Source organism: Salmo trutta, unplaced genomic scaffold (genome assembly GCF_901001165.1).
Source record: "Salmo trutta unplaced genomic scaffold, fSalTru1.1, whole genome shotgun sequence".
NCBI lineage: Eukaryota > Metazoa > Chordata > Actinopteri > Salmoniformes > Salmonidae > Salmo > Salmo trutta.
Genome location: NW_021823477.1, coordinates 170,031 through 192,652, shown reverse-complemented (window position 1 = coordinate 192,652; position 22,622 = coordinate 170,031). Strand labels below are relative to the sequence as shown.

At 41.1% G+C, this 22,622-nt stretch overlaps 1 protein-coding gene across 1 annotated transcript; it reads left to right on the top strand.

Annotated features, from left to right (window-relative positions):
* Positions 1–3: 3 nt before the first annotated feature.
* LOC115191103 (zinc finger protein with KRAB and SCAN domains 1-like) lies at positions 4–1,710 on the top strand. Its single transcript, XM_029749093.1, has 2 exons — positions 4–55; positions 972–1,710. Exons 1-2 carry the CDS (start codon positions 4–6, stop codon positions 1,571–1,573), a joined length of 654 nt encoding a protein of 217 aa, XP_029604953.1. The 3' UTR covers positions 1,574–1,710.
* The last annotated feature ends 20,912 nt before the right edge of the window (positions 1,711–22,622 follow it).

Below are 22,622 nucleotides of genomic sequence, written 5' to 3'. Positions count from 1 at the left end.
GGGATGACTGTCACGTTTGAAGAGGAGGAGGAGACAGGAGATCTGATTAAGACCAGTAAGTACTGTCTTAAAATGCGTGGTTTTAAAGCGAAGTTCGACTGAATGTTTATGCTTGAATATGTTGTTTAATGGTAGGAATTGATAAACTAAGAGTGTTATACCACCACACGAGGCGTGTCACAACACGTTAAAATGGATTACACGCAAAATCCCATCTTTAATGTTTCACAGAATGGACTTGCTCTATCATGACTCAAATTACGTTGCATTACACTGGAGCGCGATTCCATGCCAACGTGGGCCGATAATTTTCGTATCTCAAATATATGTTTTTTGGCAATTCTCTCATAGAAACCTCATTGGAGGAAGTATGTTCGATTTTTTACATTGTAACAAACACCATGTTTGAGAAAACCATGATAAAAGGGCCATTATAGGGACCTTTTAGACCTGGCATGCCTCCTGTCAGACCCCGTGACCTCTGACCCCTACATGATACAGACATCTAGTCATTATACTGTCAGACCCCATGACCTCTGAACCCTACATGATACAGACAACATCTAGTCATTATACTGTCAGACCCCATGACCTCTGAACCCTACATGATACAGACATCTAGTCATTATACTGTCAGACCCCGTGACCTCTGAACCCTACATGATACAGACATCATCTAGTCATTATACTGTCAGACCCCATGACCTCTGACCCCTACATGATACAGACATCTAGTCATTATACTGTCAGACCCCGTGACCTCTGACCCCTACATGATACAGACATCATCTAGTCATTATACTGTCAGACCACATGACCTCTGAACCATACATGATACAGACATTGTGAAAACTGACCTTGGGTTATTGAGGGATGTAATCTAGATTAAACCTCATAGGAAGACAGTTTTATCATGTGGAGGTTTCATTCAGGCCTCTGTTTAACAAAATAATCAGTTTTATCTTTGGCAGGAGAGAGACCAGACTCTCCCTCTGACAGCAGGAAGAGTCCTTCAGGGGAACCAGACCCAGAGACGCCCAAACCAGCCAAACGACATCACTGCTCCTACTGCGGAAAGAGTTTTCCTAAGTTACGAAAACTAAAAGAGCATGAGAGGACACACACAGGAGAAAAGCCTTTCCAATGTTCCCAGTGTGGAAACAGTTTTAGTCTGTTAGGGAGCCTGAAAATACATAAGAGAATACACTCTGGAGAGAAGCCTTATCACTGCTCCCACTGTGGAATGACTTTTATCTGCTCAGGGAGCCAGAAGTTACATGAGAGAGTACACACAGGAGAAAAGCCCTACGACTGTTCCCACTGTGGAAAGAGTTTTAGTTGGTTAGAAGGCCTGAAAAAGCATGAGAGGACGCACACAGGAGAAAAGCCCTACCAATGCTCCCACTGTGGAAAGAGTTTTACTCAGTCAGGGAACCTGAAATCACATCAGAGGGTACATCCACAGGAGGAGAAGACATACCACTGCTCTCATTGTGGAAAGACATTTTCCCAGTCAGAGGACCTGAAATCACATGAGAGAATAGAGAGGCTGTGTTCTGACTTATGTTTTTGACTGAGAATGTGTGTTTTTGTTCTTGCCAAATGAAATCATATTGTTTATATGAAATCATAAAAAACAGGTTTACTTTTGTGGATGTTTTTTCATCTGGCGACATGATCATGTCTAAAATCAGATAAAATATTTTAAAATGTTTTTTTTTCTTATTCGATTGATTGGATGCAAATGTCAACCCTATGATGTTGTTCATTATATTATTTGCAAAATGTAATTATTATATAAGTAAGTAGCCTTGCACGAGTCCAGAACAGCTCATAGAAACAGGAGCCTTGTCTTGTATGATCCAGAACAAATCAAATCAAAGTTTACCTTACTGTGAAATGCTTACTTACAGGCCCTAACCAACAGTGCGATTTTAAGTAAAAAATAGGTATTAGGTGAACAATAGATAAGTAAAGAAATAAAAACAACAGTAAAAAGACAGTGAAAAATAACAGTGGCGAGGCTATAACAGTAATGAGGCTACATACAGACACCGGTTAGTCAGGCTGATTGAGGTAGTATGTACATGTAGATATGGTTAAAGTGACTATGCATATATGATAAACAGAGAGTAGCAGCAGCGTAAAAGAGGGGTTGGGGGGGCGGGACAATGCAAATAGTCCAGGTAGCCATTTGATTACTTGTTCAGGAGTCTTATGGCTTGGGGGTAAAAACTTTTGAGAAGCCTTTTGGTCCTAGACTTGGCGCTCTGGTACCGCTTGCCATGCGGTAGTAGAGAGAACATTCTATGACTGGGGTGGCTGGGGTCTTTGACAATTTTAGGGCCTTCCTGACACCACCTGGCGTAGAGGTCCTGGATGGCAGGCAGCTTAGCCCCAGTGATGTACTGGGCCGTATGCACTACCCTCTGTAGTACCTTGCGGTCGGAGGCTGAACAGCTCACAGTAACAGGAGCCTATCTCCTGTGTCTGTAGTGTGAGGCAGCTTGATGTACAAGTTCTTCCCCTGGACAGGACTCTAGTCTATTAAGTTGCCCTCCACCAACTGCTGTTTTCAGATCTCGCAATAGGTCACGGATGTGATTCAGATCTGTGGCCTCGTTTATACAAATCTGTGCGTAAAACCAAATGCGTGGGATAATTTCCACGCAAAGCGTGAGATTTATCGACATGAACGTTTGCTTGAGAGAGAGAGGGTAAATTAAACGCACAGCCGTTACCATGTGTAAGCACAGTGCCACGTGGTGGACTGAGGGAACTTCTTGTCAAGCGTAGAATGGGGAAATATCTGTTGAGAATGTCTGTCTGACATTGTGAGAATAATAATGAAAATATTTATAGATGTGGCGGATGAATCAGAATTAGTTGGGTAACATAGATAATTAAGATCTTTATTTGTATAATATGCTTATGTGAGATACTTGTCATTAGAATTGTCATGACGTTGGTCCTGTGGGTAAAGGTTATGACCCCCCATAAATACCTTGCTCCCTTCCCCTCTCTTTCTGACCCTACTGAAGGACTGTTGAATAGCCTTTGTTGAATATAGAGAGTCTGGGAACATCAAACAAATGGGGCAAAGGAACCATATTTTGGTAATAAAACCAGCTGGAAATATGCTTTGGAACTTAATGAGTATGGATGTCAGTTCGGTTGTCATCTGAGACATTATGACTGATGACAGGACGACATAAACTGTACCTGGGAAAGTATACACCCTCTAGTTATCAGAGTCACATGGAATTGTTATGCAATTGAAATGTTTGATATTTAAATAGTTTGTTAGGAGATTAAATGTAATTTTAGCTTCCAATTGAGAGAATGGGTTTTCATAAGGAAAGTGCCTGCTTGATCAGTGGCCCGCCCCTGTGAAGAGACAGGGGTTATAAACGATGAAACACACCCTCCTCCCCTCGCCACTATATAAGACAATGACACAATGTAACCAGTGGGTTCCACTACGTGAGGTCTGCAGCCTCTGCGTTACAAGGACACACATGTCAAGTACAGAACTAAGCCAACGTGAGCTTTGGTTGTGAATGGTATGAACTTTGAACTTATTCACTACAGATGTGATACTTCCTAGCCGTTGAGTTAGCAGCGGCCGCTGTAGACGTGGGCTAGGAAAGGACGGACGACGGATCCAGTCTACCACAGACAAAGATACTACAACGTATCCACTTTAACACCATTGACATTCTTCTGAGGACAGGAAGATCTGTTGTCCAACCCGGCCAGCATCTACGACCAATCTACCGAAGCGCAGCTCAGAGTAAATATTATTGCATTTTCCTTTTCCAAATGGGTGGTAATTTAGAATGCATAAAATTCTGTATTTATGATAGCATAGCTGTTTCTGTGTTCCTCAGTCTTCCCGCTCTTTCATTCAAGCCCAACCCCCTTTCTTTGTGTAACAAGCCGCCATGTCGGCTCCGTCCACCAGGGACGTTTTCTGTATGACATCATTTGTATTCTGTGTATATGTAATTCTGTGTGATTAGTTGGGTATTTAGTAAATAAATCATTAAACCCAATTTTGGATTGCTGATTCAACTTGTTAGCCAGGGTTCGTGAAGATAACCAAGAATTTACAACTTTCATTATGAGACTGAAAATAAAATGAGGATTAATATTGACGGCTATCAATGTAAAATATTAAAGTCTTTAAGAGTTTATTCGTAAGATAACGGCTCAATAAACACTCTTCCGTGGTGTCCCGACTTTCTAGTTAATTACATTTACATGATTAGCTAATCAGGTAATATAATTACAGAGAAAGGATTTTATAGAATAGCATGTCATATCACTTAATCCGGCATAGCCAAAGACACGACAGAATGTATCCCTTGGACTCTGGTGTTGGCAGTTGCACTTCTCCCTCAGCTGGGGCTCAGTCACCTGGGGCCCAGAGAGGGCAGGCTTGTCTTTCATATGTCCCTGGTGCTATGCAGAATATCAGAAAGGGAAGAGGACAGAATGGAACATTGTCTTCATTTTGACATTTTAGTCATTTAGCAGACGCTCTTATCCAGAGCGACTTACAGTAGTGAATGCTTACATTTCATACATTTTATCTCCGTACTGGTCCCCCGTGGGTATTGAACCCACAACCCTGGCGTTGCAAACACCATGCTCTACCAACTGAGCCACCTATGGCGTGATTAATGGGGAACCAATTACTTGTCTCCACAATGTCTGTGCACAAGTCACTCCCTCCTTTGGCATTGAGGGGAGGTGTATGGCAGTGTCTGGAACCATTGTATGTCCTCTCTGATGTTGCACTTATCCTGGGATAGTGTATGACCTAGAGGCTCACTCCCCTCAGTGAGCTTGTCCAGGAGTGGGGTCAAGAGGAGCTTTACTTTAGATGGGAGTATCTAGAGTTGACAATTGATATATGCCATTGGATGAGTTGGTGTTTTTGTACTATGAAGTACCAGGAACGAGATTAGAACCTCGTCATAGGGAACAAACTGAATGATAATTTATAGCGAATACTATCTGGCTATGGGATACTCCTCTCTCTCAAGTTAAAGTTTTTCTTTGTGAACAGTTCAATCAATAATACAGTAGAAAAATCTATATACAGCATGTGCAAGTGAGGTAGGATAAGAGAGGTAAGGCAATAAATAGGCCATGGTGGCAAAGTAATTACAATATAGCAATTAAACACTGGAATGGTAGGATGTGCAGAAGATAAATGTGCAACTAACTAACTAGCTAGCTAACATCCTTGACCATGAGCTCACTAACCTACTACCCCTCTGCTAAAGAAGAGGAGGTCTACAGGACGGAGAAAGAAGCTCTGGGGATGAATATTGCTGTGAACGAAGAAGAGGAGGATGTTTTAGTAAAAGGAGAGGTAGAAGCTTTCAGAATGAAAGAGGAGGAAGAAGAGGCTATCAGTATCACATTGGAAGAAGAGGAGAATAACGTTACAGTGAAAGAAGAGGAAGAACCTTTTAGAGTGAAAGATGAAGAGGGGATAGAGGCTGTCACAGTGGAAGAAGAGGAGGTAGAAGCTTCCAGAATTAAAGAGGAGGAAGAGGAGGCCATAAGATTGAAAGAAGAGGAGGAGGAGGTTATAGTGAAAGAAGAGAAAGAACCCATTGGAGTGTCAGAGGAGGCTATCTTAAGAAAAGAGGATGAGGAAGATGTTTTGGGAGATGAAGATGAGGAAGAGGAGACTGAAGATCTGATTAACACCAGTGAGTACCGTCTTAAAAGCAGGGCCACAAACTGCCCTTGATGAATTAATGTATCGTTTTAATATATGGCTCTGGGCCTCGCCATTGGATCTTGGATAATATAACTTAAAAAATGTCCACTGAACTTAGTTCAACTGTCGTACCCCATCAGAACCCAAAATATAAGCTTGTTTTACTCCTTTGTTTGTGAACAATGTAATTGTAAAATAACACTGTATATCCTCAAAACATGGAGGTAGTTAAATGATGCTGAACCTGAGACATAAGATTGTTATAAAAAGTGCTATTGAAATGCAATAAATGATTACTATCTACACTGAACAACTATATAAACGCAACAATTTCAACCATTTTACTGAGTTACAGTTCATATAAGGAATCAGTCCATTGAAATACATTAATTAGGCCCTAATCTATGCATTTTACATGACTGGGCAGGGGCGCAGCCTTGGGTGGCCCTGGGAGGACATAGGCCTACCCACTTGGGAGACTGGCCCACCCACTGGGCAGCAAGGCCCAGCCAATCAGAAGGAGTTTTTCCCCACAAAAGGACTTCATTACAGACAGAAATACTCCTCAGTTTCATCAGCTGTCCGGGTGGCTGGTCTCAGACGTTCCTGCAGGTGAAGAAGCCGGATGTGGAGGTTCTGGGCTGGCGTGGTTACATGTGGTCTGCGGTTGTGAGGCTGGTTGGACGTACTGCAAAATGTTGTAAAATTACATTGGAAGCGGCTTATGGTAGAGAAATTAATATTACATTATCTGGCAACATCTCTGGTGGACATTCCTGCAGTCAGCATGCCAATTGCATGCTCCCTCAAACCATGAGACATCTGTGGCACTGTGTTGTGTGACAAAACTGCACATTTTAGTGACCTTTTATTGTCACCAGCACAATGTGCAAATGTGTAATGATCATGCTGTTTAATCAGCTTCTTGATATACCACACCGGTCAGGTGGATGGATTATCTTGGCAAAGGGGAAATGCTCACTAACAGGAAGGTAAACAATTTGTGCGTAACATTTTGAGAGAAGAAACACACATTTCTGGAATCTTTTATTTCAGCTCATGAAAAATGGGACCAACACTTTACATGTTGCGTTTATATTTTTGTTAAGTATATTTAGAGAGTTGGGCAACCTTCTAGAATTTGAATATTGTTATCATTCTAGACCATCAGTTATATCATTTAAATATTCCCCATGTATTGTAAATGGGGGCGCTAACATGGCTGCCATAATTTTATGTAAATGCAGAAACCTGTCCCCAACTCTCTAAATACCTGTCTCTGGACTGAACCATGTTGCACCGGGCTAACATGCTGACCAGACTATCGCGCATGTTGATTTTGTCCTCCCACACCAGACCCTATCAGGACTCGCAGGTTAAAATATCAAAACAAACTTCTTGCTAACTTGCTGTTGCTAGCTAATTTGTCCTATTTAGCTAGCTTGCTGTTGCTAGTTAATTTGTCCTGGGATATAAATATTGGGTTAATATTGATATAAGTGATATAACAAACACTACTCCCTCCACAGTACCTGGAGCATCACAGTGATATAACCAACACTAGTCACAGTGATATAACCAACACTAGTCACAGTGATATAACCAACACTAGTCACAGTGATATAACCAACACTAGTCACAGTGATATAACCAACACTAGTCACAGTGATATAACCAACACTAGTCACAGTGATGTAACCAACACTAGTCACAGTGTTATAACCAACACCAGTCACAGTGATATAACCAACACTAGTCACAGTGATATAACCAACACTAGTCACAGTGTTATAACCAACACTAGTCACAGTGATATAACCAACACTAGTCACAGTGATATAACCAACACTAGTCACAGTGTTATAACCAACACTAGTCACAGTGATATAACCAACACTAGTCACAGTGATATAACCAACACTAGTCACAGTGATATAACCAACACTAGTCACAGTGATATAACCAACACTAGTCACAGTGATATAACCAACACCAGTCACAGTGATATAACCAACACTAGTCACAGTGATATAACCAACACTAGTCACAGTGTTATAACCTACACTAGTCACAGTGATATAACCAACACTAGTCACAGTGATATAACCAACACTAGTCACAGTGATATAACCAACACTAGTCACAGTGATATAACCAACACTAGTCACAGTGATATAACCAACACTAGTCACAGTGATATAACCAACACTAGTCACAGTGATGTAACCAACACTAGTCACAGTGATATAACCAACACTAGTCACAGTGATTTAACCAACACTAGTCACAGTGATATAACCAACACTAGTCACAGTGATATAACCAACACTAGTCACAGTGATATAACCAACACTAGTCACAGTGATATAACCAACACTAGTCACAGTGATATAACCAACACTATAACCAACACTAGTCACAGTGATATAACCAACACTAGTCACAGTGATTTAACCAACACTAGTCACAGTGATATAACCAACACTAGTCACAGTGATATAACCAACACTAGTCACAGTGATGTAACCAACACTAGTCACAGTGTTATAACCAACACTAGTCACAGTGATATAACCAACACTAGTCACAGTGATATAACCAACACTAGTCACAGTGATTTAACCAACACTAGTCACAGTGATATAACCAACACTAGTCACAGTGTTATAACCACACTAGTCACAGTGATATAACCAACACTAGTCACAGTGATATAACCACCACTAGTCACAGTGATATAACAACACTAGTCACAGTGTATAATAACCAACACTAGTCACAGTGTATATAACCAACACTAGTCACAGTGATATAACAACACTAGTTCACAGTGATATAACCAACACTAGTCACAGTGATATAACCAACACTAGTCACAGTGATATAACCAACACTAGTCACAGTGATATAACCAACACTAGCACAGTGATTATCACAACACTAGTCACAGTGATATAACCAACACTAGTCACAGTGATATAACCAACACTAGTCACAGTGATATAACCAACACTAGTCACAGTGATATAACCAACACTAGTCACAGTGATATAACCAACACTAGTCACAGTGATATACCAACACTAGTCACAGTGATATAACCAACACTAGTCCACAGTGATATAACCAACACTAGTCACAGTGATATAACCAACACTAGTCACAGTGATATAACCAACACTAGTCACAGTGATATAACCAACACTAGTCACAGTGATATAACCAACACTAGTCACAGTGATATAACCAACACTAGTCACAGTGATATAACCAACACTAGTCACAGTGATATAACCAACACTAGTCACAGTGATATAACCAACACTAGTCACAGTGATATAACCAACACTAGTCACAGTGATATAACCAACACTAGTCACAGTGTTATAACCAACACTAGTCACAGTGATATAACCAACACTAGTCACAGTGTTATAACCAACACTAGTCACAGTGATATAACCAACACTAGTCACAGTGATATAACCAACACTAGTCACAGTGATATAACCAACACTAGTCACAGTGATATAACCAACACTAGTCACAGTGATATAACCAACACTAGTCACAGTGATATAACCAACACTAGTCACAGTGATATAACCAACACTAGTCACAGTGATATAACCAACACTAGTCACAGTGATATAACCAACACTAGTCACAGTGATATAACCAACACTAGTCACAGTGTTATAACCAACACTAGTCACAGTGATATAACCAACACTAGTCACAGTGATGTAACCAACACTAGTCACAGTGATATAACAAACACTAGTCACAGTGATATAACCAACACTAGTCACAGTGATATAACCAACACTAGTCACAGTGATGTAACCAACACTAGTCACAGTGTTATAACCAACACTAGTCACAGTGTTATAACCAACACTAGTCACAGTGATATAACCAACACTAGTCACAGTGATATAACCAACACTAGTCACAGTGATATAACCAACACTAGTCACAGTGATATAACCAACACTAGTCACAGTGTTATAACCAACACTAGTCACAGTGATATAACCAACACTAGTCACAGTGATATAACCAACACTATAACCAACACTAGTCACAGTGATATAACCAACACTAGTCACAGTGTTATAACCAACACTAGTCACAGTGATGTAACCAACACTAGTCACAGTGATATAACCAACACTAGTCACAGTGATATAACCAACACTATAACCAACACTAGAGGTTTGACCACGTTAGGCAACCTAAAAGAACATGAGAGGACACACACAGGAGAAAAGCGTTTTCAATGTTCCTTCTGTGGAAAGAGTTTTACCCGTTTAGGAAGCCTGAAAAGGCATAAACGAATACACTCAGGGGAAAAGCCCTACCAATGCTCCCAGTGTGGAAAGAGATTTTGTAGATCACAGGACCTTACATCACATGAGAGGACACACTTTACCACTGCTCCCAATGTGGAAAGACTTTTAACTGATTAGGGATCCAGAAAACATATGGGATGACACATAGGAGAAAAGAGATTTACTCCGTTATGGAACCTGAAAGACCATGAAAAATACATATAAATACACAGGAGGAGAAGACATACCACTGTTCTAATTGTGGAGAGACATTTTCCCAGTCAGAGGACCTGCAATCACATGAGAGAATAGAGAGGCTGTGTTCTGACACGTTTTTGACTGAAATAGTGTTTACATTTTTTGTTTATATAAGAGAATGTTTTTCAAAAGATTTGCCCTCTTTTACATTCATAAAATGTGCATCTTTATGAACTTTGCCTGGATAAAAGTAAGTAAGTTGGCCTTGCCTGGTGTGAACCTTTCTGTAGCATAAGACAGCTTAATGCACAAGTCCCCGTGAACAGGACGCTTAGCCCAAATCTATTTTCTTAAAGCTGAGTGCCAAGCAGATGCACCTGGTCCCCATTTTTAAAGTCTTTGGTATGACTCAGGCGGGGAACCAACTACCAACCTTCCAATCTCAGGGAGGACACTAACCACAAGGACAATGAGTTGATTGTGATTCAAATAAAATTGTAATTAAAATAAAATGTTTTTGGATACAAGTATAAACTCTTTGATGTTCATTAAATGTTTTGGATATATTTTTTAAATGTAAATGATTAAATAGATGAATAGAATGTGCATTTCTTCATTCTAACCTTGAAACATCTTGAATTTTGTCTGTGTTACATTGAGTTAATTTGTGTACTAGTCATCAAACTAAATGAGTTTGAAAATGTGATGACGTTCTTAGAACATTGATAAGTTGTTGACATGAAGAACTCACTACCTCATGAATGTTCCCATCAGTATTATTAAAACACTCACTACCTCATGAATGTTCCCATCAGTATTATTAAAACACTCACTACCTCATGAATGTTCCCATCAATATTATTAAAACACTCACTACCTCATGAATGTTCCCATCAGTATTATTAAAACACTCACTACCTCATGAATGTTCCCATCAGTATTATTAAAACACTCACAACCTCATGAATGTTCCCATCAGTATTACTAAAACACTCACTACCTCATGAATGTTCCCATCAGTATTATTAAAACACTCACTACCTCATGAATGTTCCCATCAGTATTATTAAAACACTCACTACCTCATGAATGTTCCCATCAGTATTATTAAAACACTCACTACCTCATGAATGTTCCCATCAGTATTATTAAAACATTCACTACATCATGAATGTTCCCATCAGTAATATTAAAACACTACCTCATGAATGTTCCCATCAGTATTATTAAAACACTCACTACCTCATGAATGTTCCCATCAGTATTATTAAAACACTCACTACATCATGAATGTTCCCATCAGTATTATTAAAACACTCACTACCTCATGAATGTTCCCATCAGTATTATTAAAACACTCACTACATCATGAATGTTCCCATCAGTATTATTAAAACACTCACTACATCATGAATGTTCCCATCAGTATTATTAAAACACTCACTACATCCTGAATGTTCCCATCAGTATTATTAAAACACTCACTACATCATGAATGTTCCCATCAGTATTATTAAAACACTCACTACATCATGGCTGTTCCCATCAGTATTACTAAAACACTACCTCATGAATGTTCCCATCAGTAATATTAAAACACTACCTCATGAATGTTCCCATCAGCGTTATTCCACCATATCAGAGAAAACACAGGTGCCGATTGTTAAAAGGAATTGACTAATGAAACATATTTTGGTCTGAATATTAATAAAGTGTGGAATGCCATTAGTGGACTTTCATTATATACATCTACATCAAGTATATGAAAAAAACCCTGAAATGTCACATTTACATAAGTATTCAGGCCCTTTACTTGGTTGAAGCACCTTTGGCAGCGATTAAATCCTCGAGTTTAAGTAAGTGGCAGTGTTTTTACAACTAATGCCGGTTTGCCTGAGGCTGATGCCGTGCAGGTGTTGGAACACATGCATATTCACACACTATCATTCAAACAAACACATACAAGAACACACACTTACATGTAATAGTGCCAGACATGCACACAAACATATACAGTTGGCATTGCTGTTATGATTTTAGTTGTCCTTGATGTCCTTTGTTTTAAATGTATTATTTTGTTTTATAATTTTTTTGCATTGTTTGCTGTTTTCTTCTGTCTTTTCCTTTTTTCTCTTTAGTTCATTCTGTTGGTTGTTGGTGCATTGGGGGGTTCTTGGAGGTGGGGAATGGAATTAACTGTCTTTTTTTATTAGGGGGGACTGTGGGAGGGGTCTCGAATGGTTGAGGGACAGCTATTGGGGAACTGTGGGGGGGATCTTGGAGGGTTGAGGGACAGCTATTGGGGAACTGTGGGGGGATCTTGGAGGGTTGAGGGACAGCTATTGGGGAACTGTGGGGGGATCTTGGAGGTTTGAGGAACAGCTATTGGGGAACTGTGGGGGGGGATCTTGGAGGGTTGAGGGACAGCTATTGGGGAACTGTGGGGGGATCTTGGAGGGTTGAGGGACAGCTATTGTGGAACTGTGGGGGGGATCTTGGAGGGTTGAGGAACAGCTATTGGGGAACTGTGGGGGGATCTTGGAGGGTTGAGGGACAGCTATTGGGGAACTGTGGGGGGGATCTTGGAGGGTTCGGGTTTCACTAGATTGTGATCATGAAAAAGGAAACTATGACATATTTTATATCACTATCATGCACACGCACCCTCACACATAAGGATGGCTCTGTTGTGGAAAGACTGATACATGTTTGATAGTGTCTTGATGCTGTATTGTTTGTCCTTCATGTTCTAATACTTTAATGTTACCCCTTCCTTGTGTTGTTTGTAATAAATAATAATATATATATATGTTTTTAAATCAGTCGGGGTCTAAACTTACTGTTGAGAGTTAGAATAGAAGAATAGACCAGGTGTCATTTAGAAATGTGGTTGTTCATCAGCAGTTTTTCTCTTGGAAAAAATAAAGAGGTGGGGAAAAGTACATTCTACACAAATGACCTTCATTATATCAAAGAACAAATGTGTGTCTGAGGGGAAATTAACTTTCATACAGCCACAAGGGGTGAGAAGTTATACCAATATCAGTGGACAATTTGCACTGCTGCTGAAACACATCCCCACAGCATGATGCTGCCACCACCATGCTTCACCGTAGGGATGGTGCACATTTTCCTCCAGACGTGACACTTGGCATTCAGGCCAAAGAGTTCAATCTTAGTTTAATCAGACCAGAGAATCTTGTTTCTCATGGTCTGAGAGTCCTTTAGGTTCCTTTTGGCAAACTCTAAGTGGACTGTCATATGCCTTTTACTTAGGAGTGGCTTCCGTCTGGCTTCTCTACCATAAAGGCCTGATTGGTGGAGTGCTGCAGAGATGATGGTCCTTCTGGAAGGTTCTCCCATCTCCACAGAGGAACTCTGGAGCTCTGTCAGAGTGACCATCGGATTCTTGGTCACCTCCCTGACCAAGGCACTTCTCCCCCGATTGCTCAGTTGGCCAGGCAGCCAGCTCTGGGAAGAGTCTTGGTGGTTCCAAACTTTTTCCATTTCAGAATGATGGAGGCCACTGTGTTCTTGGGGACCTCCAATGCTGCAGACATTTTTGGAACCCCTCCCCATATCTGTGCCTCAAAACAATCCTGTCTCAGGTCTCTACGGACAATTCCTTTGACCTCATGGCTTGGTTTTTGCTCTGACATGCACTGTGAACTGTGGGACCTTATATAGAGAGGTGTGTTCCTTTCTAAATCATGTCCAATCAATTTAATTTACCACAAGTGGACTCCAATCAAGTTGTAGAAACATCTCTGCCACGTCCTGACCAGTAAGGGGTTCTTTGTTATTGTAGTTTGGTCAGGACGTGGCAGGGGGGTGTTTGTTTAGAGTGTTCCGGGGTTTTTGGGTTATGTTCTAGGTTAGTGTATTTCTATGTTAGATCTAGGTTGTTTAGTTCTATGTTTAGTTTATTGGGATTGGCCTTCAATTGGAGGCAGCTGTTCCTCGTTGCCTCTGATTGAAGGTCCTATGTATAGGGGTGTGTTTGTAATGGGAATTGTGGGTAGTTGTCTCCTGTTTAGTGTCTGTTCACTTGACAGGACTGTTAGTGTCGTTCATTGTTTTTGTATACGTGTTTTGTTTGTTTTTTCCTTCTTTTTACTATTAAAGAAGATGAGTATACACGTTCCCGCTGCATTTTGGTCAAATCATTACGACACCCTTGACAATCTCAGGGATGATTAATGGAATCAGGATGCATCTGAGCTCAATTTCAAGTCTCATAGCAGGGTCTGAATACTTAAGTACATTTGTAAAAAATTCTAAAAACTTGTTTGTATGTCATTGTGGGGTATATTGCTGGCAGAGTTTATCATTTTTAATCTTTATTTAACTAGGCAAGTCAGTTTTTTAAATACATGAAATGAAATGTATGCATTCACTACTGTAAGTCGCTCTGGATAAGAGCGTCTGCTAAATGACTAAAATGTAAATGTACTAAATATTTCTGTTTATTTTCATTGTTTTTTTCCCTGTGAAGCCATTGCGTTGCATCCATGTCTGAAATGTGCTGTATAAATAAAGCTTGATTTGATTTGAACATATTGTAAAACAAATTAACCCGATGACTGACCAATCAACAGACTCTTGCCAAACCAATGAACAAATATGTGTAAAAGCAACACATTTCTTGGTCTTAATATGAAAAACGATCACTTTTCCAGCCTGCTGAAGGCGTGGTGGAGTGGTAAACACCACCCCCGGCTCTACCAGGGGCTTGAGGTGGTCTCCCACAGCTCTGCTTATGTCATGTTCTGTGGCCTTGCAGTTCCATTTATTAACTGTCCCAGCAACACAGAAACACATTTAGTCATATTATATAAAACACTCAAAGTAATGGATATGGAGCATCTACAGCCTCAGTTACACCTGGCACCTAAATGTGACATCTGTCATCCGATCACTCTAAACTGCATTAGGTTCAGATCTACCAGGATGTGCCTTTGACATAGTCTGGATGCAGTCAGGCCACCGAATTTTTTAATTTTTTAATTTTATTTATTTTACCGTTATTTAACCAGGTAAGTTGACTGAGAACACATTCTCATTTACAGCAACGACCTGGGGAATAGTTTCAGGGGAGAGGAGGGGGATGAATGAGCCAATTGTAAGCTGGGGATGATTAGACAGCCGTGATGGTATGAGTGCCAGATTGGGAATTTAGCCAGGACACCAGGGTTAACACCCCTACTCTTACAATAAGTGCAATGGGATCTTTAATGACCTCAGAGAGTCAGGACACCCGTTTAACGTCCCATCCGAAAGACGGCACCCTACACAGGGCAGTGTCCCCAATCACTGCCCTGGGGCATTGGGATATTTTTTAGACCAGAGGAAAGAGTGCCTCCTACTGGCCCTCCAATACCACTTCCAGCAGCATCTGGTCTCCCATCCAGGGACTGACCAGGACCAACCTTGCTTAGCATCAGAAGCAAGCCAGCAGTTGGATGCAGGGTGGTATGCTGCTGGCAATAAGTAAGTATAATAAGTATAAGCAATGTAAAGAGATGGGGTGAATGAGTGGGGAAAAGTATTTGACACAAATTACCTTCATAATAACAAAGAACAAATGTGTGTGCCTGAGGGGAAATTAACTTTCATACAGCCAAAAGGGGTGAGAAATTACACCAATATCAGTGGACCATTTGCACTAATGTAAATAAACATAGATGATGGAACATATTCCCTTTAGCTGAGGTGATGAACCGCTAAGGGAACATAAATATCTACCATATAAACCATGTGTGACCTCTCACCTCTCTGGCTGTAGAAGTGTTCTTCCTAACCAGTCCCTCAACAGCTCTCTGACTGAGCTCCACCCTCACTGGGTCTTCAGAGGAGAGGAAGGCTGAGGAGCGATGGAAGGATGAATGGATCAGTCAGTCAATAAAGTGTAGAGCTGCTGTCTGACAAAATCACTATTTTAGTAGTTCATTAAAGTAAATTAGGCTTTATGACTGCTGAATACCAACTATCAATCACTTAGATCATGTATTTTCAGGTAGAGATACATCCTTGGGACGTCCCTAGCCCGTTGAAGTTGACATTTAAAATGGTTAGGGTGGGGGTTAAGGTTAGGGTTTAGGGTAGGGATGTTCCAAGGATCCCGGATAGCATTGACCATTGTGCATTCTTCTGTCTCTTTTACATAGCAGGTGATGAGTTCTGACTTCTGAACATGAAAATATGAAATATCCTTATTCATGTCACTGCTTGAGAGAAGGGAATGTAGAACGTTTACATTCTGTCAGAATGTGTTATTGTTAGACGTCAGGGATCCTATGGAAGGAGAAGGGCCAGAATCTGGTACAAGTCAACAGGACATCCGTGAGGTGGGGAGGACAAGGGCCACAGTCTGGAACAAGTCAACAGGACATCCGTGAGGTGGGGAGGACAAGGGCCACAGTCTGGAACAAGTCAACAGGACAGCCGTGAGGTGGGGAGGAGAAGGGCCAGAATCTGGTACAAGTCAACAGGACAGCCGTGAGGTGGGGAGGAGAAGGGCCACAGTCTGGAACAAGTCAACAGGACAGCCGTGAGGTGGGGAGGAGAAGGGCCAGAATCTGGTACAAGTCAACAGGACAGCCGTGAGGTGGGGAGGAGAGCGGCCACAGTCTGGTACAAATCAACAGGACAGCCGTGAGGTGGGGAGGAGAAGGGCCACAGTCTGGTACAAGTCAACAGGACAGCCGTGAGGTGGGGAGGAGAAGGGCCACAGTCTGGAACAAGTCAACAGGACAGCCGTGAGGTGGGGAGGAGAAGGGCCACAGTCTGGAACAAGTCAACAGGACAGCCGTGAGGTGGGGAGGAGAAGGGCCACAGTCTGGAACAAGTCAACAGGACAGCTGTGAGGTGGGGAGGAGAAGGGCCACAGTCTGGAACAAGTCAACAGGACAGCCGTGAGGTGGGGAGGAGAGCGGCCACAGTCTGGTACAAGTCAACAGGACAGCCGTGAGGTGGGGAGGAGAAGGGCCACAGTCTGGTACAAGTCAACAGGACAGCCGTGAGGTGGGGAGGAGAAGGGCCACAGTCTGGAACAAGTCAACAGGACAGCCGTGAGGTGGGGAGGAGTGAGGAATTTAGGCCGAGGTCAGGTCAGATGAAGTGAGGAAGAACTGATATCACTAAAGTTCTGCCTAGCAACAGAGGTGTAAGGAGGAGACTCAGCATAAAGGAGGAGACTCAGCATAAAGGGTTAATACCAGTAAGGAGGAGACTCAGCATAAAGGGTTAAATACCAGTAAGGAGGAGACTCAGCATAAAGGGTTAATACCAGTAAGGAGGAGACTCAGCATAAAGGGTTAATACCAGTAAGGAGGAGACTCAGCTTAAAGGGTTAATACCAGTAAGGAGGAGACTCAGCATAAAGGGTTAAATACCAGTAAGGAGGAGACTCAGCATAAAGGGTTAATACCAGTAAGGAGGAGACTAAGCATAAAGGGTTAATACCAGTAAGGAGGAGACTCAGCATAAAGGGTTAATACCAGTAAGGAGGAGACTCAGCATAAAGGGTTAAATAACCGTAAGGAGGAGACTCAGCATAAAGGGTTAAATACCAGTAAGGAGGAGACTCAGCATAAAGGGTTAATACCAGTAAGGAGGAGACTCAGCATAAAGGGTTAAATAACCGTAAGGAGGAGACTCAGCATAAAGGGTTAATACCAGTAAGGAGGAGACTCAGCATAAAGGGTTAATACCAGTAAGGAGGAGACTCAGCATAAAGGGTTAATACCAGTAAGGAGGAGACTCAGCATAAAGGGTTAATACCAGTAAGGAGGAGACTCAGCATAAAGGGTTAATACCAGTAAGGAGGAGACTCAGCATAAAGGGTTAATACCAGTAAGGAGGAGACTCAGCATAAAGGGTTAATACCAGTAAGGAGGAGACTCAGCATAAAGGGTTAAATACCAGTAAGGAGGAGACTCAGCATAAAGGGTTAAATACCAGTAAGGAGGAGACTCAGCATAAAGGGTTAAATACCAGTAAGGAGGAGACTCAGCATAAAGGAGGAGACTCAGCATAAAGGGTTAATACCAGTAAGGAGGAGACTCAGCATAAAGGGTTAATACCAGTAAGGAGGAGACTCAGCATAAAGGGTTAAATACCAGTAAACAGGAGACTCAGGATAAAGGGTTAATACCAGTAAGGAGGAGACTCAGCATAAAGGGTTAATACCAGTAAGGAGGAGACTCAGCATAAGGGTTAAATACCAGTAAGGAGGAGACTCAGCATAAAGGGTTAATACCAGTAAGGAGGAGACTCAGCATAAAGGGTTAATACCAGTAAGGAGGAGACTCAGCATAAAGGGTTAAATACCAGTAAGGAGGAGACTCAGCATAAAGGGTTAATACCAGTAAGGAGGAGACTCGGCATAAAGGGTTAATACCAGTAAGGAGGAGACTCAGCATAAAGGGTTAATACCAGTAAGGAGGAGACTCAGCATAAAGGGTTAATACCAGTAAGGAGGAGACTCAGCATAAAGGGTTAATACCAGTAAGGAGGAGACTCAGCATAAAGGGTTAATACCAGTAAGGAGGAGACTCAGCATAAAGGGTTAATACCAGTAAGGAGGAGACTCAGCATAAAGGGTTAATACCAGTAAGGAGGAGACTCAGCATAAAGGGTTAATACCAGTAAGGAGGAGACTCAGCATAAAGGGTTAAATACCAGTAAGGAGGGGACTCAGCATAAAGGGTTAATACCAGTAAGGAGGAGACTCAGCATAAAGGGTTAAATACCAGTAAGGAGGAGACTCAGCATAAAGGGTTAAATACCAGTAAGGAGGAGACTCAGCATAAAGGGTTAAATACCAGTAAGGAGGAGACTCAGCATAAAGGGTTAAATACCAGTAAGGAGGAGACTCAGCATAAAGGGTTAAATACCAGTAAGGAGGAGACTCAGCATAAAGGGTTAAATACCAGTAAGGAGGAGACTCAGCATAAAGGGTTAATACCAGTAAGGAGGAGACTCAGCATAAAGGGTTAATACCAGTAAGGAGGAGACTCAGCATAAAGGGTTAATACCAGTAAGGAGGAGACTCAGCATAAAGGGTTAATACCAGTAAGGAGGAGACTCAGCATAAAGGGTTAATACCAGTAAGGAGGAGACTCAGCATAAAGGGTTAAATACCAGTAAGGAGGAGACTCAGCATAAAGGGTTAATACCAGTATGGAGGAAACTCAGCATAAAGGGTTAATACCAGTAAGGAGGAGACTCAGCATAAAGGGTTAAATACCAGTAAGGAGGAGACTCAGCATAAAGGGTTAATACCAGTAAGGAGGAGACTCAGCATAAAGGGTTAATACCAGTAAGGAGGAGACTCAGCATAAAGGGTTAATACCAGTAAGGAGGAGACTCAGCATAAAGGGTTAATACCAGTAAGGAGGAGACTCAGCATAAAGGGTTAATACCAGTAAGGAGGAGACTCAGCATAAAGGGTTAAATACCAGCAGCTTGTGTGAATATGTCTTGGTCTTATGCAGCTGTGACTCAGTGGGTGAATAAACTTGGTTTGAGCTTTACTCATCGTCTGAGTTTTTACTCTTTATTTAGAACTTAACACAGGTGTAAAAGAAACACAGACAAGACAAGTAGGCATGCAGTGGATTATGGTCATTGTAGTTAATTACAACGTTCTTTGCGCCAAACTATGTATAATATTGGCCTGTTGGAAACTACATCACACAGTTCAGCCTGGGTTTGATTTATCTCTAGAGAAACTACAACTCTACTACATCACACAGTTCAGTCTGGGTCTGATTTATCTCTAGAGAAACTACAACTCCCTACTACACCACACAGTTCAGTCTGGGTCTGAATTATCTCTAGAGAAACTACAACTCCCTACTACATCACACAGTTCAAGCTGGATCTGATTTATAACTGTGCAATGCTGTGAGGGAAACATCTATGTTAACCTCTTTAAGTTTATGACTTCTAATGTGTTGAAGGATCTCTTTAAGGTTGAGAAGTTTATGTGTATGTTTGTGTGGGTGCAACCACACACCCTCTGGGCAGACAGGCCAAAGGCGCTTGCTTGGCCCAATTCAGGGAACCGTTGATCTACTTCAGAGGAACTGTGTCTAGAGTGATTTCCTGTTGTTTTGACACCTCACTAGAAAACTAGAATAACTAGCTGTTGCTACAGAACAAGACGACCAATTCCCAGTTAGTCTGTGTCTCGTTCTCCACACATGTACACATACCAAGATCACGTGTTTTCTATATGCACAAGATAGTTTGACTATATAAGGCTTCTGAACTCCTTGTGTCATCGAGCTCTCGGCCTTCCACCTCAGAGTGTAGGGCTGACCAGCTACATGATTGCAATTCTTATCAAATAAAGGTTGATTGTTTGAAGAAATGACAAAGTCTCTCCTGATTGGTTATAATTTCCACCACAATGTGCAGTAACAATGTTAGACCAGACTCATAGTACAGAATGAATGAATGACTGCCCAGTTCAACATCAGTTTACCGTCTCACCTCATACTGTATTGGAGCAGCAGCAGCTGACTGCCCAGTTCAACATCAGTTCACCGTCTCACCTCATACTGTATTGGAGCAGCAGCAGCTGACTTGATCGTTGATACTAATCATCATGTTTGAATCTGAGAGTAAATAGAGCCGACTACACTCTAAAAATGAAGGGTTCAACTGGAGTTGTTCTCAGATCCCCTAAGAACCGTAGGGTTCTTGGTCAATGAAAAATAGCCCCAAAAGGTTCTTCAAAGAACTTGTTAGAAGGTGGGTTCATCGAGGAACCTCCGTTGTTGCTGGACTTCTTCCGGGAACTTCACAATTACAACTGAAAACGATGGTGACAAGTTTGGATGCGACAACAGTTAAAAAGGTTAAGTTGGGTTGATGTTTGGCTCTGAATATGTCTCGAAATCATTTATTATAATAATATAACATACTAATAATGAATAACGAAGACAATGATGGTTTTCTGTGAATATCTTCCATAACGTTACTATAGTTAATGAACGTAAATATTAGAAAGCCGGGTTTGACCGTCGGCGTTGTATGAGCTACAGTACAGTACCGTTAGCTAGCTAGCTAACGTTTTGTCCTAACTAGGCACAACTAGGTTTGGATTATTTCCTCAACTATATTCTTTCCCATATATTGTATATCGTTTCCATAAAGCCAACATGGCTTTACACTCATTAACGTAAGTTTCCAATCTAGAGCAGTTCTCACTTTTGTGATAATGAACTAGCTAACGTTAGCTTCGCTAACTAACTAACTAACTAACTAACTAACTAACTAACTAACTAACTAAGGACGGTGACCTGTCCAGACGAGATGTTACAACGAACTGAATCGTCAATGGAGGTCTTCCTCTTTATATAACCTGCTACAGCATGCAATACTATTAACTCACAAGGGGGCATGACAATACTATCCCATTTTGGAAACGTTACATGGACAATACTATCCCATTTTGGAAACGTTACATGTACAATACTATCCCATTTTGGAAACGTTGCATGTACAATACTATCCCATTTTGGAAACGTTACATGTACAATACTATCCCATTTTGGAAACGTTACATGTACAATACTATCCCATTTTGGAAACGTTACATGTACAATACTATCCCATTTTGGAAACGTTACATGTCCGCCCCCTTGTGGAGGGAAATTAATATCTTAGATGGTAGCTGTAGATGGGATTCAAATGCATAATGGTATTAATACAGTGTCTAGACTACCTCTTTTGTATAAATTCCCTTCAGAATCCAAACACAGTATTGCCACGCAGCAAAATGTTGCGTATAATCTTTCAAGTCAGCCTGATAAAATATTGAACAATTTGTGTACAAAGATATCTTGAAATGTGATATTATGCCTGTATGGCAGTACTGTTACTGTATGGCAGTACTGTATTGGCTAGTGCTTTCTCCAATATGTTCTTCTATTTTACATTCAATTGTATGTCGATGCCATTTATCTTTCAATATTTATTTAATATATGTATATATGTTTTAATTAATGCTTGTAAGACTATTCTTTGACACATTTACTCTTCCTTTGAAATTCTTATAGGACAGAACATGGACACAATGCAATTGGGATCAAGAAGAAGGTACAGATATGTTGTAGGACAGCTGCATTTGAAGTGTACATTTTACCTACATAGCAGTCAATACAAACTGAAATCTATTTGCATACAAATCTGTGCAAATTATCTTTTCAGATCTTCTCAGAAATGAATCAAGTCCATGGAATGGATATAGACAAAAAGAGAATTCAAGGACTATCAGAGGTAGAGAGGCGAGGCAGGGGTGAGGACATCATCCTGCTATTTTGACAGTCCCTGAAGGA